This window comes from Cyclopterus lumpus, chromosome 11, assembly GCF_009769545.1.
Source record: "Cyclopterus lumpus isolate fCycLum1 chromosome 11, fCycLum1.pri, whole genome shotgun sequence".
NCBI lineage: Eukaryota > Metazoa > Chordata > Actinopteri > Perciformes > Cyclopteridae > Cyclopterus > Cyclopterus lumpus.
In genome coordinates, this window is record NC_046976.1 from 4,078,076 (window position 1) to 4,099,707 (window position 21,632).

At 44.8% G+C, this 21,632-nt stretch overlaps 3 protein-coding genes across 4 annotated transcripts; 2 read left to right on the top strand and 1 right to left on the bottom strand.

Annotated features, from left to right (window-relative positions):
• The first annotated feature begins 466 nt into the window (after positions 1 to 466).
• On the top strand, positions 467 to 4,188 carry xkr8.3 (XK, Kell blood group complex subunit-related family, member 8, tandem duplicate 3). Its single transcript, XM_034545998.1, has 3 exons — positions 467 to 1,186; positions 1,590 to 1,777; positions 2,293 to 4,188. Exons 1-3 carry the CDS (start codon positions 861 to 863, stop codon positions 3,042 to 3,044), a joined length of 1,266 nt encoding a protein of 421 aa, XP_034401889.1. The 5' UTR covers positions 467 to 860; the 3' UTR covers positions 3,045 to 4,188.
• A 187-nt stretch (positions 4,189 to 4,375) lies between these two features.
• Positions 4,376 to 7,292, top strand: LOC117739493 (XK-related protein 8). The gene is made up of 3 exons (XM_034545922.1): positions 4,376 to 4,807; positions 5,071 to 5,261; positions 5,522 to 7,292. Exons 1-3 carry the CDS (start codon positions 4,512 to 4,514, stop codon positions 6,346 to 6,348), a joined length of 1,314 nt encoding a protein of 437 aa, XP_034401813.1. The 5' UTR covers positions 4,376 to 4,511; the 3' UTR covers positions 6,349 to 7,292.
• A 2,926-nt stretch (positions 7,293 to 10,218) lies between these two features.
• eya3 (EYA transcriptional coactivator and phosphatase 3) lies at positions 10,219 to 21,004 on the bottom strand. 2 transcript variants are annotated; one of them, XM_034545146.1, is made up of 19 exons: positions 20,865 to 21,004; positions 18,561 to 18,665; positions 18,041 to 18,090; positions 17,798 to 17,892; positions 16,716 to 16,796; positions 16,534 to 16,588; positions 15,191 to 15,300; positions 14,775 to 14,906; positions 14,484 to 14,569; positions 13,403 to 13,580; positions 13,075 to 13,244; positions 12,770 to 12,853; positions 12,593 to 12,682; positions 11,959 to 12,017; positions 11,658 to 11,818; positions 11,414 to 11,528; positions 11,005 to 11,126; positions 10,793 to 10,893; positions 10,219 to 10,329 (listed from the first exon to the last, which is right to left on the bottom strand). In XM_034545146.1, exons 2-19 carry the CDS (start codon positions 18,615 to 18,617, stop codon positions 10,249 to 10,251), a joined length of 1,827 nt encoding a protein of 608 aa, XP_034401037.1. In that variant the 5' UTR covers positions 18,618 to 18,665; positions 20,865 to 21,004; the 3' UTR covers positions 10,219 to 10,248. The 2 variants fall into 2 exon arrangements, with proteins under 2 accessions (XP_034401037.1, XP_034401038.1); XM_034545147.1 differs by lacking the exon at positions 14,775 to 14,906 and having other exon boundaries at positions 20,865 to 21,003.
• Positions 21,005 to 21,632: the final 628 nt, after the last annotated feature.

Here is a 21,632-nt window from a genome sequence, read left to right on the forward strand (position 1 = left end):
TATCTAAGTTAATGACTATAATTAGTTTTATTAATCTGAATCTGCAACCTGCAGTAACTAAAAGGTCAGGTTTAAAGGGCTCTAACGGTAATACAAAAAGTAAATTTGCCTCTGAGTTTAGAGTAGAACTACAAGGCAGAGCAGAGTAACAGTACCTTGAATGTACTTGAGTAAATGTACTGAGTTGTTTTCCAGCACCACATTTGAGAGGCTGGAAACAAAACAGTTCCGGCATTTTTCATATTGAACCGACGGACGAATCAAAACGATCCACCATCATGAACATTCAAGTTTTGGTTTTGAACTTTGACAAATTCAACAATATATTCGAAATAAAAAGAATAATAGTAATATAAAATAAGTTATTTTCATGGAATAAAACATATATTTTTCATTTTTCCAGTAGTATATTTTATATTTTCAACTTCCAATCTTTTCTTTCAGGTTCAAATCTTGTTTTCAAACGATCTATTGGCTGTGGCTCCATATAACCGGCTTTACTATCGAACATGTTAAAACTCTTTACATCCCGGATTTGCGACTCGTCGCAGCGCGCACGAGCCGCGGTGGGCGGGGCTAACAAGGACCCAGACAGAGAGGGCGTCATTACAAACACACCGACTGCTCTCTCATGTGTCGGTTATTTGACACCCTTTTCTCCCTGGAACCATGCCCGGGACGTCGTCACATCAGCTGTTTGGAGGAATTCAAACTGCGGCTCAAATGTTGAAGCGTCGGTGACTTCTTTCTTCAATGGCTTGAAGAGTCGCTGCGGGAGATAACGGTACGGGACGTTAGCCGAATGGTAGCTAACCAGCAACAGGTCGGTTGGTTGGTCAACTAGCAAACAAAACACGGACATGGAGCGCGCGACCTTTTCACAATACTCCTGGATCGATTTCGCCTTCTCTATGATCGGAGTGTGCACCTTTCTGGTGGACTGGGGCTCGGACGTGTGGGTGGCCGCCGAGTTTTACTGCCGCGGGGACCTCGTCTGGTTCGGGGTGCTGGTCGGCCTCATGGTCCTGTCGTCTGTGGTGGTCCAGTCGTTCAGCTGGTTCTGGTTCAAGTACGACCGAGAGCTGCCGGGGTTCCGCGCGCGGACCGAGGGGGCCTCCGTGTTCTTCGGGGACCGAGTGAAGCTCTCCTGCGTGCTGCATGTGCTGCAGCTGGGTTTCCTGTGCAGGTAGACCGGCCCACTGTGTGGACCCTCACACGCTCACAATAAAACCACACGAATTGATTCACCACGCAAACCCACTTTAATGTCACCGTAACTAAAACAATGAGAGCGTCTCTCTCTCTGTAACCTGTGAATAAGAACATCTGGATGTTCCCACAGAGCAAGGAGCTAATAACATTCCACAGGTGGCCCATAAACTTCACATGTCAGGTGTGGCAATAAGTAAAACCAGTGACTTGGAAGAGAACTCCATGCACAACATAATGAGTTAATGAGGTGTGAAAAGCACAACCGGGGCTAAGCACGCCGGATTGCATCTATTCACCACCATAAGGTATGTGATGCGGTTTTCTCACGGCCGACAGTGTCACTCACCATTGACCAAGCCTTTTTCCTCTCCACGCAGGCACATCTCCGCCATACGACAGGGCTTCAGGGTCTGGTGGCGGAAGGAGGGAGGCTCCGAGTACGCCGTTTACCTGACGCACGACCTCAGCATGCTGCGGCTCATCGAGACGTTCTGTGAGAGCGCCCCGCAGCTCACCCTGATGATCTACGTCATGCTGCACACGAACAAGGCCCGGACCGTGCAGTGTGAGTGGATGGGTGTCCTTCCCTCGCGAGGAAAAGGCAGAATTCCCTGGTCGAGGGACAATACGAATGTGTCACTGCCTCTCTTTTACATTACATTTAGCTGATGCTTTTATCCAAAGCGACTTACAATAAGTGCATTAAAACATGAGTCCAAACTCAGAACAACAAGAATCAAGCAAATACAATTTCTTCAATAACGTTAAACTACAGAGTACTATCCGTACGTGCCATTTAAGTGCTACTAAAGTGCTGAACAACAAAGTGCTAAACAACAAAGTGCTATCGGTAAGGGACATTTAAGTGCTACTAGAGTGCTACTACGGCTCTACCCTCCCTATTCAAGGTATAGTCGAAAAAGATGTGTTTATAGTTTGCGACGGAAGATGTAGAGACTTTCTGCTGTCCTGATGTCAATGGGGAGCTCGTTCCACCAATGAGGAGCCAGCACAGCAAACAGTCGTGATTTCTTGGTTGCTACATTGATGGTGTAACTTCTTTCTTTATTTTTTTTGCAGTCGTGAGCATCGCCGCATCAACCACTTCCATCGCCTGGATGGTGGTGGATTACCACCGCTCCCTGCGCTCCTTCCTCCCGGACAAGGCCAAGCAGGGCTGGTGCTCCTCCCTGATCTACTTCCTGTGGAACCTGCTGCTGATCGCCCCGCGCGTGGCCGCCCTCGCCCTCTTTGCCTCGGTGCTGTCCGGCTACGCGGCCGCCCACTTTCTGACGCTGTGGTCCGTCTTCGTGCTGTGGGCCTGGCGCCAGGGGACGGATTTCATGGACAGCGTTGCCGGGGAGTGGCTCTACCGGGCCACCGTGGGGCTCATTTGGTTCTTCAGCTGGTTCAACGTGGCGGAGGGGCAGACCAGAAGCCGGAGCGTCATTTACCACACCTTCATCACCACTGACGGGGTGATCCTGCTGACGACCTGGTGGTGCTACAGGGACCCCGTCCAGACCGAGTCGTACGCCCTCGCTCTGCTCATCGCCCTACCTCTCATCTACCTCCTGGGTCTGCTCTTCAAGGCCCTCTATTACTGCTGCTTCCACCCCAAGCTGTGGAGGCCGCCGGTGAGGGACCCGGGACTTCCCGACGATCTGCCGGACGCACAGGTGTCGTTCAGAGACTTCTCCATCCAGGACGGCGCCCCGTCCCCCCAGCTCCTCAACAAGCGGATGGCCTGCCACGCCGCTCGTTTCTACTCGGAGAAAGGCTTCATCACAGGCTACGAGGGCACGAATGGAGCGGAGTCACCACATTTGTGATGTCTGGCTTTTTTTGGTGTGTGCGTCACGGACAAAAGTGTACTTACAGATGATGTTTAGCTTCTGTGGTTGTGAGAGTCTGTTTCCTGTTTGTGGAGTTACAGGCTCAAATGCAGCATTTTAACCAAGACCCGGGCAATATGGATAAAAGTATTTTCATATCAGTACACATCACTTTTTTTTTTAATGAAATATTCGTAACTAATTCAGACGCAGTTCATCACATTGATGCAAATATACCATAAACCTGTTTGTTGAATCATGCCACGATGTCTTCATATCCCCGTAGATATGGAAGGACCTTTCTCTAAACCGGTTATGATCTCACTGTATGCTTTGTCATATGTATCAACTCTACTTGAAACTAGGGCTACTTTGAAAGCTATTTCATACATTTTCTACAAAGCAAATAGTATTTTGTTATCTTTACACATAAAACTGTACGAGTCGTGGGGGGGGGGGGGGGGGGGACTTTTTCCAGACATACCACGTAGTTATATATGTTTGTTAAAAATAATATACCAAATAATATTAATGAATACATTTTTATTTGTATTCATCTTAATTTATGTTGATCTTTAAATTTGAATGAGCAAAATTGTATATCTAAGGTTTTTCAAAACGTGGTATCAAAACGTTTGTTTTTAGTTTTTAGTTATTACAGCTGCTACGACTGGAACCTATTTGAAGGATTTTGAATGTAGCCTCGACCGTAAGGTCTCCTTTTATAATGTCTATGTTCTGTTGTAAAAACATTCAATGAAATGTCTTTAACTACAATATTTACCGACAGGTGACAGCTCTGTGTTGCTGTGTGTTGAAAAGTCACGCGCGTCCAGCGTTTACTTTAGTATCTGTGTACAACCCGCGCTACGCTCATTATTCAAGGCAGTTTGTTTTTGCTCTATTCGCACGTTTTTTCAGGTTTCCTAAAAGTGAATTCCAAATGTTTTTCTTTTTTAAAAAAAATTCTCTCTTTTTTTTAAACCTTTCAGTTTGTTTCTCGTTCAAGGTTCAAAAAGTGTTGCGGATCCACTTGTTTGTCAACAAACTGCTGCAAGCGAAAGTCAAGGTCACGACTGGCTGTTAATACTTTACCTCATTTGCTATGTGCAATCATTAAAGTGGTACAGAAGTTGTATTCTAATTAGTTTTCTTTGTGTTTGTCTTTGTTACAGTGAAGTACTTTAAATGTAGGGGCAGAGCTTCACAGTTAAAGTGACAGCTCTTGGTGTGTGTGTGTGTCCTTTTTTTGTATGCCTTTTACACAAGATGTTGCATAACCCGACAGGTGGGGTTGCACAGTATTTGAACACTGAACCTTTGCACTTTCAGTTCTCTTCTTCTTCTCCAGCGGGGCGACGCGGAAGCGGCGCTTGTCCCGAAGAATGTAGCCGCTCCTCAAGCCGGCAGCTAGTGTGAGAAAGGGGCTGTGTGTGTGTGAACTTCCGTTTGACGGGGGCCACTATGGGTGTGTTCAAGTACTCCAAAGTGGACTTCCTCTTCATTTGTTTGGGTCTGCTGTTCCTGCTGCTCGACATAGCGCTGGACACAGTCGCCGTCGTGTCCTTCTACCAGGAAAAGGCCTACGCGAGCCTCGGCATCCTGCTGCTGCTCCTCCTGGGCTCGTCCGTCCTCGTCCAGGCCTTCAGTTGGCTGTGGTACAGCGACGAGGGCTCGCAGAGGCAGACCAAGGTGGAGAAGTGCCTGAGCCTTGGCAGGCTCAAGCTGCTCCACGTGCTGCAGCTGGGGATCTACTTCAGGTAGTGTGGGCCCTGAGTCTCCAAAAGGCCGTGTGTGTGATTCTCTTTCACTTGTGGCTCCTGATTGAGGTTTTGTTTCTTTTTCTTTTCATTTATGGGACTCGAGAATAGTGGCAACACAAGTTATGCCCCAGCTTGCTTGTTTACAGATTTAACTTTGTGAAACCCGCATGAATGTATTTTACATGGCAACTGCGTGTGTGTGTGTGCGTGTGTCTGTGCCCTCCCACATGCCACCCCCCGGGACCTTTTTGTCTCCCCAGGCACGCGGGTATGGTGGAGATCTCCTTGTGCGGCTCCTGCTCAGAGATCAGTGACTCCGAGGACGTCGCCGCGAGCATGAGCCACGACCTGAGCATCCTGCGGCTCTTCGAGACGTTTTCGGAGAGCGCCCCCCAGCTCGTCCTCATGCTCACCATCATCCTGCGGAGCGGCGAGCTCGGCCTCGTGACAGGTGCGCCGTGTCCCGAGTGTACATTTGGATGTAGATTACTAGCAGAGAGCTAATATGCATTTTGTAATTTTGGTGGGCCGAACCTTTAAATGACAAAAAGACATCTCGAAGACTTCCCAAAGTTCAAACAAATATCACCTGTATTGTGCTTGCACAGCACAATGCAGGTGATGGCTTCACTAATGCCTCCTCCTCCTCCTCCTCCTCCTCCTCCTCCTCCTCCTCCTCCTCCTCCTCCTCCTCCTCCTCCTCCTCCTCAGTGTTGAAGGCTGTCGGGTCGGCCTCGACCATCGCCTTCAGCGTGACCATGTACCACCGCTCCCTGCGCTCCTTCCTGCCCGACAAGGAGAAGCAGGGGAGGACCTCGTCGGCGGTCCACTTCCTCTGGAACCTGCTCCTCATCTCGTCTCGCCTCGCCGCCCTCGCCCTCTTCGCCTCGGCGATGCCCTGCTTCATCTTCGGCCACTTCTTTTGCTCCTGGGCGGTCTTGCTCCTGTTCGTGTGGCGGTCTAAGACGGACTTGATGGACGGACCCTGCGGAGAGCGGCTCTACCGAGCCACCGTGGGCCTCATTTGGTACTTCGACTGGTTTAACGTGGTGGAGGGGAGGACGAGGTACAGGACTCTGCTGTACCACGGCTACGTGCTGGTGGATATGTCGCTCCTCTGCGGCCTGTGGTGCTGGAAGATGATCACCGAACCGCCTTATTTTAAAATCCCCCCCCGGTGCGCCGTGATCGCCGCCGTCAGTGTGGTCGCAGTTTACATCCTCGGCCTCCTGTTGAAGATGATATATTATAAGTGGTACCATCCGAACGTGGCCAAGGAGGAGCTGAAAGGGGACGCCGCTGAAAAGGGCCGAGTTGGACAGGGACCGACTAGGTTTAAAACATTGTCTGGCGATGTGATGGATTTCTATACGCACCCAGATGCGAACGAGGTATACGACCGCCTCCCCAAGTGCCTCATCCTGAGGCGGGACGCGGACACAGACGTTACTGACCGTAGCGGACCGAGAGCTCCAGCACCCGACATCAAGCGTTGCAATAAAAGAATGAGGACGTTGGCCCAGAACTTCTACTCCTGACCTGCATCACGTGGCGTCCACCAGACCTGGAGGTTGGGCTCACGCGGACTTGACCCGCCAGATAAATTAGGATCTCACGGGGGTTTTGTGGGACCGACGGACTGTGACCCGCTGCCCGAGTAACCACAGATTCAACCTCACGAGTCACGACTGCTGTGTTGTGGTGTGAGCACCGTCTTCAACATGTTAACCGGTGCTGCTGTGGACCCGAAGTGCCTCAAGCTGAATGGAACCAATCGGGGACGAAACCCCAGTTTTCTGATGCATTCCAAATTTTAAATGCTATGAAAAGTATAGGGGTGTGGCCTGTCACGATTATTACGTTATCAACTAACCTACATTACCCCATTTTTACATAAATTACTTATCTTACGTTATATGGACAAGGCCTCGATCATCTTTACATAAATGACTTATCTTACGATATATATGGACACGACCTCGATCATTTTTACATAAATGACTTATCTTACGGATATGACCTCGATAATTTGGCCATTTTATTGTTTGGATTATTTATTTAGAATATTTTTTACCATTTAGTTTTTTTTAATGAGTTGAACCATTCCTATTCCAATGAAATGGTTCAACTCAACTATAAATGGTTAATCATATCAAGTCCTCAAGATTGTAGTCAAAACAAGTCAAACCTCATTTCTGATGACTATTTATGTCGCCATCTTTTCTTCAACAGCAATTTAAGCATTTCCATTCAGTATTTACCTCTTAATGTAAACACACTAGACTCACTATAGTTAGTCATTTTCAGATAAACTAATTTGTGCATGGCTACATTTAATAAAAGCATTAGCCTTTGGGGTTCTTGGGACATTTCTTATAAACATGGTTTTAATGAAAATGTTACAAATATTATATTTATACTAGATATGTTTGTTACTATGTAATCATTTTATTTTCACAGTAATAAATAGACAGATACTTGAGTCTGAAACTTTTTAAAGTTTATTTACACTGTATTGAGTGTCTAAGGTACACAGGAAAACCTTCCAGGACTGAGTCCAGGTCCTAAACGCCTATGAGAGGAAAATAGTGATTATTGTAGTTAAATTAGCATTGATTATTATGATAGGTGTTCAGTTTAGAGGATCACATTCAGGCTCTCTACATAACCCCAAAAGTATCCTCACAGGACCTTGAAGATGAGATGAAATACTTAACAGAAAAACAAAACACACTTTAGAAAAACAAAAATATATATATAACAGTATTTGGCATTGGAAAGAAAAAAGACACATAAAAGAATATAGCCCCTTAAACATTTAACAGCCATATTATACTTCAAAACCGACATTACATGCAGACGCAGTAAAGAATTACAATAAAACACATTCAATAAGCAGAAGAAAACAAATAAAAAATGCAAAGGTTGCATATTGGTTAAGTTTTCTCAATTGTGTCGGGACATCATGATGAGCCCAGTTACCTTTTACTCACTTACAGTGAACTATTTAAACGGGTTCCCTTTAGTCATCGGAGCTGCATTAAAAATACCACGTGTTCAGAGTGAGGCGATTGTCAAAATAAATCTCCTTTTCAAAAGGAAGCAGAAGTCGAATACGAAGCAGACTTTGAGTGAATGTATCGTCACTCCATATTGAGATATCTAAAATATGATATAAGATATCTTGAAGAACAAAAACATTTTGAGTAGGCATCTGACGGCAAAGTGACGGTAAGCACTGAGCAACTCACCCAAGAACCTTCTCGCCCCAAAATGGATGAACCATCTTCTAAGAGGAGGCCTTTCAAATACAGTGCAGACAAAACCGGTACATCAAACTAAGTCTAGTAACAAAAAAACACACTTTAAAAAAAAGACTAAGATAACACTTTGGATAATGAAACAGCGCAGCAATAAATGTACCAAACAAACAAAAAGCCTAACACGAACACACGTATATATATATATATATATATATATATATATATATATATATACACACACATATATATATATATATATATATATATATACACACACACACGTATATATATATACACATACATATGTATATATATATATATATATATATATATATATATATATATATATATATATACATACATTCATACATATACATATATATACACACACAAACACGTATATATATATATATATACACACACACACACGTATATATACACATGTATGTATGTATGTATATATATACACACATGTATGTATGTATGTGTATATATATATACACATACATACACACACACACACACACACACCTTTGAGATTATGCATACAGATGATGGTTAAAGGCACGCTATAACGCGAGACAAACAAAAAAAACACAGATATACACATTCTTAACGGTCAAGCTGCAAGTGTAAATACGACATCTTCTTCAGGCTCAGTATTGTTCAGTCGTAATCATCTCATACGGACCACGGGGGAGGTGATGATGATGACTGCTGTATTGCAGTCATCATCCTTTTGTTTTGGTTTCTCTCCAATACGCGGTCGTGGGCTGAAAAAAATAGTCAGTGGTCGCAAGTTGTCTGACACAAATAATAATAATAATAATAATAATACCCAGGTTTCTAGCGCGGTAACAATTAATTAAGCAAACTAGTTTGCCATTGACTAATTGCTGGAGTAATTCTTTGGAATACGTTTTTTAAATCCCCCTTGTTTTGATGTAAATATATGCCGTTATTCTTACTCCTCCATCGTGGTAAAGAGAATGCATTTGGCTGTTGCTCCATAAGTCGTTAAATGCTTGTTTTCAACCAACCTACAGAGTCAGAGGCTGAGGGGCGAGCGCGTGGACGGAGAGACGACGGGCATCGGGGGGACGGACGTGTTAAAGTTACGACGCATCGGAGAACCGAACCGCAGAGAAGCCAATGTCGGCCCACGTGTGGGTCTCGGGTCTCGAAAAGGGTAAAAGGCTGATGAGGATCAGGACCGCCCCTCGTGTTTATGGAGCTCTGGGACTTTACGACACACGTTCCTGCCTCGACTTAAGTTAGTTTGTCCCCTTACGGGATTTCAAAAGATGTTAATAGTAGAAGTGTTCGTCAACCGAGTTATGAAGCTTAAGAGTCAATTCTGGACAATACTCTCCCACAATGCAATGCGCGGTAAAAGTGAAAAAAATGTGGCGGCGAAACAGAGAGCTTGGACAACAAAAACAAAGTTATCATAGAAATGATTTTTAGGTTTTCATTTCTTTGAGAAGTTTAACCTTCGCACATCGTCGCGACCAAGTGACACGTTTTAACCCCTTGAGTTCCTCGAGTTACAGAGTTGAATGGCTGCGTGGGAGAGTAATCGTGGGATTGTTTGATATTTGAGAGTTCAAAACTAATTTACTTTGATATTATTCTTACAGCCGAAAGAAAAATCTGCAACAAAAGAGAACGCTAACAAACAACAATGACCCTGTTGGTTGTTTAAACCCAGAGAGAGAAATAAAAATGAAGAGGGATCCTTTTCACTGCAGGACATTTTGCTACTTAAACAAAAAAAAAAAAAAGGACAATGTAACCAAAGGAGGAGGGAAAAATAAGATATGGATATCTTCCCTTCTGTGTCCAAATCAGTGCCAGTTTCTTCCGTGGTGAGGTTAGCTGCCGTAGAGGGAGCGCCGGGGGCCATCCAGTCCGTGTCTCTGGCGATCAGCTCCGACCCAAAGTCCACCTCAGTGCATTGCTGTCACACACACGCAGAGTCACAAGTTGTCAAGTGAGGGCAGATTTTAGAATATGCGAGCGCGTGTCGTCTCCGGGGTGGGTTGGGTTGGGTGGTGGGGAGGGGGGGAGAGTGGGGGGTTGCGGAGGTTGCAATGTCACTCCGCAGACCGGCGGCACGACGACCGGGTGTTTTTTCCCCCTCCCTTTGGTGTGCGCCGTTCGACTCCGCCTCCTTTACAAGAAGTCCAGCTCCAGCGCTTGGTGCAGGGACACGAGGTCGCCGTGAGTGGAGATCCGCCAGAAAGGCATATTGTGCTGCGGACAGAGAGACGAACAGACCGTCAAGAGACTTGTTTATTTTTATAACAACTCTCAGACTGGTATTTCCATTTCATTTGCATTAACAAATGTGTTTACCGCGATTCATTACAGTCTGGAACTTGGATCGCTGCAGAATGCACATGCTGGTAAGCTCATTCAACATTAAGTAACTATAGCAACAGAGTCCTCCTTCAGCTCCAGAGTCCTGTTTCACTTGTTTCAGTCTAGTCAGTAGCGCTCCTTCGTGTGACGTGGACGCCTTTTAAACAAAGCGTGAGCTACAGCGACCGCGTTGAGTTTGAGCAAACTGCCAACAGACTAAGGGCCCGCGTCCACATAGCGTTGTTGCTGAGAAAGCTCAGGACAGACCGACCATTTGTTATAATAGTTTCTGACTATGGTAGCTATCGTACAACAGAGGTTAGAGTGGTCAAGATATTGTTGTAAAAGAATCTACCTGTTTCGCCGCAAACTCCTCGTCCCGCCCGTCACCGATCACCACGTACGTCACCTTCTTCCCGAAGCGAGAGACGATCCTCTCAAAGCAACTCTCTTTCCCTGCGCGACAGGCAAAACCAAAAAAAGATCACTAAAGCAGCATTTTAATACGATTTGGGCTCCTCTGCCTCAGTAGAGGTGAATTCATTGTGTGGTCTTTTCAATGCGTACCTATCTTGGTGGCACTGTAGATGTTCTCGATGGGGAACACGTCTCCCAGGCCGTAGAGCAGCACCTTTGCCAGAGCGGGAACCAGCTGGGTGGTGGTGACCAACACATTCATACACTTCCCCCTGTTGGTGAAATAAACACACACGGACAGTTTAAGCTTAATAAAAACATGATTTAAAAAAAAATTTCAAAACAAATTCCAGCACAGGGAAATCCAATGAAAAAGTCTCTTTAACCCACGACATCATTGCCTTTTAAAGCTCATTCACTTGCCAAAAAAAAAAGTTTGATGTTAATGTGTAAAGCAGCTCTCACTTTAATCTAATAATTTACATGACTACACATCTTGCTGCAGAGTGTGACCCGCAAGGTTTTAGTTTTTTCCAAAGCAATAAGCTCCTGCTCAGACCTGGACTGGATGAGCAGTAGAGACTTGAGCGCCGTGCAGAGCCACGCGTCTGTAACGTTCTCGATCTCGGACTGAAGCCGTAGAAGCAGCTCCCTCTTCATGGGACTCAGCAGGCCTGGAAGACACGACAGTTAGAATGTGACCTCAACGGCACGAGCACTGCCGGCAGATAGAAACATGCAACATCATAAGGCGATGCACTTTTCTAAAAGGTTTTGGTGAGTTTGCAAAACAGATTAGTCACCTCCGACATTCCCTTTAAAGTTACTGTAGATCTCTTTTAGCCGGCGGTAGCGGAAGGCCAGTTTCCGCATCCACTCCACACCTCCCTGGACCCCTGTGGTGGTTCCTGAGGCCCCTCCACCACTGGAACCACTGAAGCCGTCCGCCAAGAAGTTGTAGGTACTACAGTGAGGGAGGAACACACTTGTGATTCCTTCGCACGAGGAGAATAAAGTCTGCTTCTGGGTCACAATGTTAAAAGTGCGTGCGTGTGTGTGTGTGTGAGATGAGGTAGGTAGCCACTGTACTGTTAATAAACACACCTCAGGTCCTGTCCATTGTCATCAGAGGCAACGTCCTCAACGTGGACTTGATCACATTCCTGAAAGAAAACAAAAAGAGTTATTATATAATAATGTATTGGTTAAAACCACATCTTGTTTTCACTTGTACAAAGAGCACAACATGCACGTACCAAGTCATATCGGCGTACAGGCTTCAGATTACTTAAAGTGCTTTCCCACAAACTATTTACATACAAAGATGCAAATGAATCATGTGACGCCGCAAGAGCCTTTTCAGTGTTGAGATCGTCGCCGACGTTGTTGAATCGGAACAGGAGGCTCTACGATAGTACCTTACATTTGTACAGAGACTGAGCAAAACCTGTTCCACGTGTTTAAATGTACATGTATAAAACGAGCCGATGTGTGGCTACAGTGAATACAGCTCCAGACGACGTTATGAAACCAACCACATGGAGTTTACATGGAGCGAAGCCTCACACGCTTGAAGTAAACACAGCATTAAGCTGCCATTTGTTTGGTTGTGGTTTTGAAAGCACCCACATGACTGGAAGGAGAAGCTCTAGTTAGTAAAGGGAGAGGTGACTCATTAGGACTGACAGACTAAAGTGAAGCCTCCCTTCCTGCCTTGGTTGAAGGCATCTCACTGTACCTCCAGGTCATTGAAGAAAAGGTGAGTGTCTGCCAGCTCAAAGATCAGCTCCTCCATCTGCAAGCCCAAGTTCAGCACCGTCGCCGCGTCCTGAACGAACACAACACAGACCCACAATAGAGTCAGATCGCTTTTTCGCGTGTGCGGCGATCTCTCTGCGTATTCACAGAAACAAACCTTGCCAAACTTCTGCGCGTAGGAGCCGGTGAGCAGCGAGTGGAATATAATAATGGTCTCATCCAGATCCCAGAGGAAAATGCGCTAAAACGAAGAGGCAAGAACAATATTATACTTTACCCTCACCCTTTTAAAAATAATTAAATCTACAACATTTACCACTGAACTATATATAATCTCTTTAACGTGGTGATTTGTTGGGTTTTGCTTTGTCTTAAACTCTAAAGTGCCACTAAGCTAAATGACAAACAAACCAACAGCCATGTTTGTGTGTGCAAAGACAAGCAAACTGCTGACTTGCTCACCTCCAGGTCGCCGTCGGCAGGCGGGGAGCTGTCAGGCCTCTTTCCCTTCCCTTTGGCTTTGCCAACAGAGTTCCTGCGTCCAACCTCGTCCTGCTCTCTGGCACCGGCGGGGGCGGCCACGCTGGTAGGAAGGGCCGCACCTGCCGGGAGGTTCTCCGGTGGGGACGCATCTTAATACAAGCGAGTCTGAAGTCAGCACTTAAAGACATTTCTTCTGTTGCGTCGCACAGGGATGCTCAATGTGACAACAGGGTCACAACAGCCACCGCAATCTAACCTACTTCTAACGTTTAAATAGAACGAGCGTCAATCAAAGTACTCAAGTTACCTCTGGGAGGCAGACCGGCTGAGGCGGCCTGCTCCGACTTCACAGCTGGATACCCGCCGGCTCCCGCGGCGGCGCCGTGGTCGTCGCTGCTGGGCAGCCCGGCAGGCACGTAGCTGGGAGGCAGAGCGTAGTACTGAGAGAACTGATTCTGGCCCAGAGAGTTGTAGCCGCTAAATTCCTGCAGGAAATTTAAAAACAACAACACTTGGGATCAAGCGTGAGCCACATGAGACTGTCTGACAAACGTTATGCAGAAAGATGAAATAGAGAGAGATAAATAGATGAAATGATGGAGGAACGTTTTCAACTAAACAAATGTAATCAGAGTTAGGAATCTGGAACATTTACCTGAACTGTGTTCAAACAAATAGGAGAAACATAAAAATCACCGGATTAAACATGTGGTTTAGGAAGCAGTCATGCTGCGAGTAATGACATGACCACTAGCGGTTGCCAGTGTGGTCAAAGTAACACAGCACGCCTTCTGGCAGCACAGCAGTCAGAAAAATGGAGACTTCACACAGAAAACGGAGCGTAAAGAAATGCTGATATCTCACCCACCAGCTCGGTCTCACCGAACCAACCAAAATATAACAGCAGGCTCAAAATGTAAACGTATTTGTTGTTTTTAATCTTGGAGAACTTTATTCTAATTTCACTTAAGTAATAATTATATATTTTAAAAAATGCGTATTTAGTTTTATTTTTTTTGGTGATTTCAAAAAGGTAAATATCTTTCTGTAACTCTGCAGATATAAGACAATAATATTACAGATGAAATTGTTAATGCCGAGATGCATCTGTGTACATATATGCAAGTTATACCGGGGGTCGGGTGGCTCGAAGTGCAATGACAAAATATGACTGTACAACAAAGTTAAAATATTTGCAATTTAAATTGCAAATATTTTAACTTTGTTGTATCACTTTTTGTTTTTCTACATACAAATGCAATTCTGAGTGTTCTTTTTTTTTTATGGTTCTAAAAGATGTAATACACTTCAAGACGCCAAATACTTAATTAAATTAAAAAAAATATCTGCATTAAAATAATCATGGAGACACTTAGTGACCCCCTCACCTGGTGGGCCGCTGTGGAGGAGGTTGTGGTGGCAGCCGTAGCTGACGGGATGCTGGAGTACACACTGGATGTTGTGAAGCTTGAGCCTGGAGAAAGAAAGTTCTCAGCAGTGCCAGAGGAAAATAAAAAAATAAAATAAAAAAAGTATTTCAACACATATTTGAGGTGATGAGCAACAAGAGAGGAAGACAGAGCTGTGCCACCGCAAGATATTTCTGTTTCAGAAGCTCCTCGCGTTTGCAGAGGGTGTGACAGCGTTGTCTTGTGAGTCAGAGTGAAGTTGCAGCTTGCCTTGGTATGAGTAGTGCAGCTGGGCTGGCTGGGTTGAGGTATATGCGGTGCTGAAGCTGAGAAACCCAGGCTGGCCACCAGAGGGCGCCTCAGGCAGCCCTGTCTCTGTTTTAATGCCTGGCCACATAGCACCTGAAGATGACAGGAGAGCAATGGAAGCGGAGAATGAAAGAGGCAGCGAGGGGGAAGTGGATAACTGAGGATGGGGCAAAAGTCAAGAAACCAGGTCCTTCAGTTTGAGGTGTGGCCGTTTAAGCAGAGATCAAAAAGAAAAATCGATTCCGACAGCGCCAAAGCACAGTAAGGCCTCTAAAGCAGAGTGAACAAAAAAAAAAAAGTGTGATCCTAGCTTTGTTTTTGTTTTTAGTGAGCAGACAGTGTTAAAATAGGCTGTTAGGGTAGGAGCGGGGACCAACCAAAGGGTGGGAGGCCGTAGGTCTGGCCTGTCTGGGGGAAGGCCGAGTACACGGTGGACTGGGCCAGCGGAGGATAGGCCACCTGGCTGGTGTAGGACGTCACTGCCGGGCTAAAAGAAAGAGAATCAGAGTTTTAAAAAAAGGGCTCAAAACTGTTTTTACATGCACAACATTTGGGTGGCTCAGAAGCAACACAAAACCGGTATATATTCTTTGCTGTAAACTTAATATTTAGTCACATTTATGGAGGAGGAATAAGTGGCCCCTTTAAAGCAGCACATACTATTGGGGTGTAATTGGGCTGTTTCTTAAAAACTGGGCCTGGAGGTAACCGAGGAACATTGGAATAATATGTAGAGTAGGAAAGGCAGTCTAAATCGGGTGGAAGAACCTAATGCAGCAGTACGTGACGCCAAAGTTGAGATTCATACAAAATGTGGTAATAAAAAAAAAAGGAAACAAATGATATCACCCAAATTGTGCTGCCAACAAATTGCAGTCTAAATTTCACCTCCTTAAAATGGGTGGAAAATTACAACGTGATGAATGGAAAGATGTAGGGCTGCAACAACGAATCGATAAAATCGATTCTTAAAATAGTTGGCAACGAATTGCATTATCGATTCGTTGTGTCACGCGATTATTACGCCACCCAATAAGACGTGGAGATGTTTGAGTATGAAAAAATAAAGAAAAGTCGAGTTGAGAGCAGAGCAGAGCAAAAAAAAGCCGGTAGAGCAAAGACCATCGGAGAGACCCGTAACGTTGTGCGAGAACTAACGATTATTTCCCCGGTGGTGAACGGCTGTTTCTACGGAGACAAGCCACGCCCCCCTCCCTTCCTGACGGCCTGCACACTGCTGCTGCTCCGGCAGCGTTGGAAGCGGAAATTATCGAGACGGCGTCGGTGAAATTCCCCGAGCTGTGTGAGCCTACGGGTGATGTTATGAATCCAAACACCAGGGCGTTAGATGTTCCGACGTTTATGGGATGTCCACAACAAGTATAAAGCAGAAATAGTGGTTATTTATTCCATTGATGATGAACGGCGGAAATAACTGTTTTTACCGAGACAAGCCACGGAGACAAGCCACGCCCCCTTTTCCTGCGGTTTATAGACGAGTGCGTCTTATTTATGTACAATTTATTTTTTCTTTTGCAGGTGCGGCCTATAGATAGGTGCGCTCTATAGTCCGGAATTTACGGTACCTGTTACCTGTGCATTTTCTGAATAAAGGGATGGAAATTAATGCTTTTTAAAAAAGAAATCTGATTCATCGATTAATCGAACAAATAATCGTTAGTTGCAGCCCTAGAAAGATGTTCACATGCAGTGTACTCACTTGCTTCCTTGATAAACCTGTTGGGTGTATTCGGATGTCCCCGTCGAGTCTGCAGCTGAAAAATAAAAAGACAACAATGTTACAGTTTGACAGACACGTTGCAGCAGCTTTCTTCTTCTTCTTTTAGAAAAAAAAAAAGAAAAAGGCCTTTGATGAGCATCTGTGTTTCTTTCTGTTCGTACCAGAGTGTGCATAGGAGTTCATGGAGTTGCCGCATGCTTGGGTTGCCGCTGCTCTGTCCACGTCAGACTGCTCCTGATCACCTGCAATCACACAAGCTGTCAATATCTTCCAGGCTTAGGGAGGGGTCTTAAAACGGGAAGAAGTAGGAGCGATGCTGAGCGAGAGAATATGATAAACCAAACGGTGAAATTCTAGTCTGTCGTCTGTCGGCACCGTGACCTCACCCGTTGGTTGTGGGCTACGGTTTCAGAGCCTCGAGTTTGGCATTTTGGCCGTCGCCGTCTTGGTTTGTTGGAACCAGAAGTGGCATGAGAGGGCGGAGTATAACCGAATAAGACATTTTTAGAAAATGTTACCATCAACTTTCATGGAATAAAAAACACACTATGAAAGGTTTGCATTTGTTGTAAGACCAGAACATGCACAACTCCGTGGTAGAGACCTGTCAATCACAAGGCAGTCCGCCCTAAAGCATACCCTGGTCTATCTGACTTTAAATGGACCATAACTTACTAAATGAACATCATGCTGTATCGAAGAAGAATTGAAACTAGAGATTGAGACCATAAACCCATGTTTACTGAGGTTGACCCAGTAAACAAATGGAGATATTTAGAGTCATATTCTCATAGACTTCTATACAATAAGACTTATTTTCGCAACCAGAGGAGTCGCCCCCTGCTGACAATTAGAAGGAAGTCTAAGTACTGTCTTTTTACTCCAAGGTGCTTCCCACTGAAAGGCCACTTGGGGAAGCAACTTTTTGATGCAGTTTACTGCAGGTGGTAAAGTTGACAGTTTAGTAGAAAATAAACAACACAACAGTGGGATTTATGCCTCATCAGAAGTGCTTTCAGTTGGTTTAATTTTGTTGGTGTACAGACACTTAAACTGTGTCTCATCCGGAGAGCCAAAAGGGGTTCTGTGTCGGTAACACGGCCTGAAGGCAATAAGGTCAAAGGACAGCAGACTAGAGAGCACGTAGATTTGTCTAGGAATGTTAAGACTGTCATTAAATTAAAAGAAGTGTCCGTCCCAGTGCCTGGCTTTCGGGAACAGTGCGGTTACATTTTCTACTTACTTGGATCAAGCTGGGCTGTGGACAAGGCAGAGTAAGAGCTCTCCTGCTCTGATGAACACAACACCGCAGTTGGACTCCTGTCATCACCTAAATTACTGGAAGAGCAAAACGAATCCATTAGAATTAAAGAGTTTCTGCTGGCAAAAAGTCCAAGACGAAAACACGTAAAAGAAAAACAATCTACTGTGTAAAATCACTCTACTAATTTTTTCAGATGAGATACAGATGCCACTGAAGACCGACCTGGGCTCCTTCTCCAGTCCACCGTCGATCTCAAGCCTCGGCTTCTTTGCCTGAAAACACACAAACAGTTGACAGAGGAAGGTTTTCACTTGTAAATCTATTTCCTCTGCTGCTTCAGGACTGTGATATGCATACGATTTCCCTCCTCTATATGATGAGCAATAAAACCAAGCCATTGAAGCTCAATACTAAAAATGACTTTCATATTATTTTGGAACAGAGTTGCATGTATTCTTTTATGACGCATAAAGGATATTTGCTCTGAAGGACAATTTAAAAAGAAAGAAAGCATACTTGACATCAGTACTTTAACACAATATTGTGAATACACATAATAGTACCATAAATATAAAAGACATATCAAATATAAATATACATTAAATACATTTAAAATAAACATTTTAAAAAAGCATATCAAAATAAAAATAAAAACGGTGAAAAAGGGATGCACAACTAAATGCACGTTCGCATACTTAACTAAAAGGTCAAAACATTTCGTGACGTCTCCGTGCAGACTCACCGGCAGCTCGGGCAGCTCCTGCAAGTCGACCATCTCTGCAGCGGAGCGAGCCGACATGTCTGCGCGCACAGCCTACTCTCTGCACCGGGATAGCGGGTCCGGACCCTGCTCACAAGGACACGCTGAATCAATGGAGGGTCGAGCCTTATGTACCCTTCCCGACGCGTGACTCCCCCCCAACCCCTCCTAGCATTTCATCAATGCAGCCGCCACGGTCGCGGGCTGATAAGCGGAGGTGGTGGCGGCACGGGGGTGAAAGCGGGGCAACCTGGTCTCACCCCCCCCCTCACCCCCCCGCACTGACTGTGCCCTAAATCCCCAGCACGCGCGTGTTTACCGCGGGATTAAGGAAGCGTGCCACTTTACATGTGACCCCTTCGCTCAACGAAAACATATTCTTCGGGAGCATTAACTGCTCAGGCTCAAGCTGTCGTATCAATAGATCGCCCCGAGCCGGGATAAGATCTCTCCCCACTTTGTCCGCCGCTCGCTCGACCGGCCTCTCTTCCCACCTGACATTTACCTAACTGACAAAATGTCAAGCTTGTGTAAGTGAACTGAAAAAAAAGATCAAGATTTCAAGGGGGAGAGGGGCCACGTGATGCTGTAGGGGCGGTAGATCAACCCGCCTGCGTTTTCTATGCGATATTTCACGCGTTTGCGTAACTCCGCCGAGCAGCAGGTAAACAGATCTTTATTTCCTCAGCTGCACTGACCCCGAAACGGTGTGCGTTCACGTGGGGTGGGGGTTTGAAGAATATGCATTGCTCAAAAACCAGAGGCAACCGGTTTTAGATGTCCACTGCCGCTTTGTCTATAGACATGTGCGCGCTCCGGGACGCGTGGACACGATGGACGACGACCTCGAACCGCTTCATGTGAACTCGTTTTCACCGAGCGTCGTCCTCGCTTGATTTGGTGGACTCTGTTTCCTCTGGACCTCCACACCACTGCTCCTGAGGGGAACCCCTCGTTTGGGTTTGAACAGATCATCGTGTATTTGAAGGAAGAAAAACATCTAATGTTTGGAGACGTTTAAAATGTTCTGATGCATTTACTGAATATGTTCTGGGAAGAAATGTTAATTGGTACTGATTATAAAAAATGGAAATGTTGATTTTCTGAGGTATTACCATTTAATAACTGTTTAGAGCTCAGTGACTGGAAATCGATTAGAGATCGATGATCGTGAGAGTTGATTTTGTTGCTTGTCGACCCACCCCAAAAACGTAGATTTGAATTATTATGTCATCTGAAATACTCTATAGGTTAGGGTATAATTTAGTTGATCCCTGTGGCAATTTCCTCTATAAATAAGGTACACAATTTGGAAAATTGCAGTGTGTATATAATAATCCATTACCAGGAGGTCGTCTTCATATTACTCTTATTTATATTATATTGCTCTTTAGTGACATTTAAGTCTAAAAAGGAGGATTGTTAGTTTGGTTCCAGCTACTTTGCAATATTAAAGTAATTTCTCATTGTTTGCAAATTACAAATGCATATCTGATGCAGACACCGCTGTATCATTCAACATCCATATTTCCGGTATTATGTATCCTGCACTCGGCTAACGAGCACCGTTTGCCAGAAGAAGAAAACAAAAAAACAAAACAGGCACAGCACACAAACAACTCAAAGTAAAGTTTCTATTTATGTCATCTGCAAATGTTAACCGAAAACCGTTACGTTAGCCGCATCCAGCAAATAACCCAGCCGGGCTCGGTCTGCTGTGAAGGTGAAGTCTGACATCTCGCCAATGTCCTGGGACACAGCGGCTCATTTGTCTTTAGTTTGGACTCGGAACCGTAACCTGCACCGTCAACACATGAGGCTAGGTATCGGTGAATAATACTAACCGATACTGTGGGCGACTGTGACTACAGGCGCTAACTGTTAATTAAGCGTCGCACATCCAGCGTTTAGACGGCACCGCGGACGCTTCCCAACAGCGGCGTTAGCTCACCAACGTTAGCAGACAAGATTCGCTCTATTCACGCGCTTTGCCGTCACTTCTAAAAGAAACTACTACGTGTCACGCGCCGTCGCGTTTACACGCCTGTAGGCCAACGTGTCTGGGGCCAATGGTAGTTTAATAAGTAAGCTAGCTTTGAGCGGTACTTAGTTTGGCCCGGGCATGAAAGTTTTCCGCTCCAGAAATTAGCCGGGCGCAGCAGCCATTGGAGCGGGTACTGAAACGGCATCGTGTGAAAGCGTCTCACTCCCTCTGCACCCGACCGCGAAGCTCGTGGCAACACAAAAACACTCCCGGCACACCAAACGGAATAACCCCAGTCTTACCATTGAAGGGGCGAACGAGAAACGCTTTTATTTAAGCTTCTTCGACTGAATCCACAGTGTCAAGCTTTGTCTGTTGTTAGGGAGCACTATTTTGCAGGAAGTTTTGCGTTGCTGGGCCTGCTGCGCATGTGCGGAATGTTCATTCACAGAAGTCCTTTCTTTCTTTGGTGGGGCGGGGAGAGGACACAGGTGAGAGGAAAGAGTGCACACATCTGTTATTTGAACAGATGAACCCTCTTGGTAAATGTTGTCAGGCAGCGTCACTCATTATAAATGCATGTTAATATCAAACAAGTTGTATAATGTGTGTTGGAAATAGTTTTTAATTTTTGGCCAATTTTAAGCTAGCTGGATTTATGTGGTTGAATGTATCTATTCTACCTGTTAAGCACATTTACTCAAGTGCTGCAGGCGTGTAAATTTGAAGCATTTTTACTTCATGCTACTTTATACTTCTACTCTACTATAATTCAGAGGGAAATATTGTATATTTTTACTCCACTACATTTATTTGACATTTGTTACTTCAATTTTCAGATAATTAATATAAAATCCATAAATAAAAAATAATTTTGTTGGAGTTTAAATTATTACTACTAAGTATATACACGTACATACATATATATATATATATATATATATATATATATATACATATATATATATATATACGTACATATATATATATATATTTTATTTATTTACGTACATACGTGTATCTATACATACATGTATACATTTCATAGCATAAAAGTAGCATCAGCTAAA

Excerpts from the sequence above, each read along its gene's own strand:
- xkr8.3 (XM_034545998.1), top strand. The coding sequence starts at position 861 with ATGGAGCGCGCGACCTTTTCACAATACTCCTGGATCGATTTCGCCTTC. Across the intron at positions 1,187-1,589 it reads CAGCTGGGTTTCCTGTGCAG|GCACATCTCCGCCATACGAC; the intron begins GTAGACCGGCCC and ends CTCTCCACGCAG. Across the intron at positions 1,778-2,292 it reads CAAGGCCCGGACCGTGCAGT|TCGTGAGCATCGCCGCATCA; the intron begins GTGAGTGGATGG and ends TTTTTTTTGCAG.
- LOC117739493 (XM_034545922.1), top strand. The coding sequence starts at position 4,512 with ATGGGTGTGTTCAAGTACTCCAAAGTGGACTTCCTCTTCATTTGTTTG. Across the intron at positions 4,808-5,070 it reads CAGCTGGGGATCTACTTCAG|GCACGCGGGTATGGTGGAGA; the intron begins GTAGTGTGGGCC and ends TTGTCTCCCCAG. Across the intron at positions 5,262-5,521 it reads CGAGCTCGGCCTCGTGACAG|TGTTGAAGGCTGTCGGGTCG; the intron begins GTGCGCCGTGTC and ends CCTCCTCCTCAG.
- eya3 (XM_034545146.1), bottom strand. The coding sequence starts at position 18,617 with ATGTCGGCTCGCTCCGCTGCAGAGATGGTCGACTTGCAGGAGCTGCCC. Across the intron at positions 13,581-14,483 it reads CCTCCACAGCGGCCCACCAG|GAATTTAGCGGCTACAACTC; the intron begins GTGAGGGGGTCA and ends AATTTCCTGCAG. Across the intron at positions 11,819-11,958 it reads GACAATGGACAGGACCTGAG|TACCTACAACTTCTTGGCGG; the intron begins GTGTGTTTATTA and ends CCCTCACTGTAG.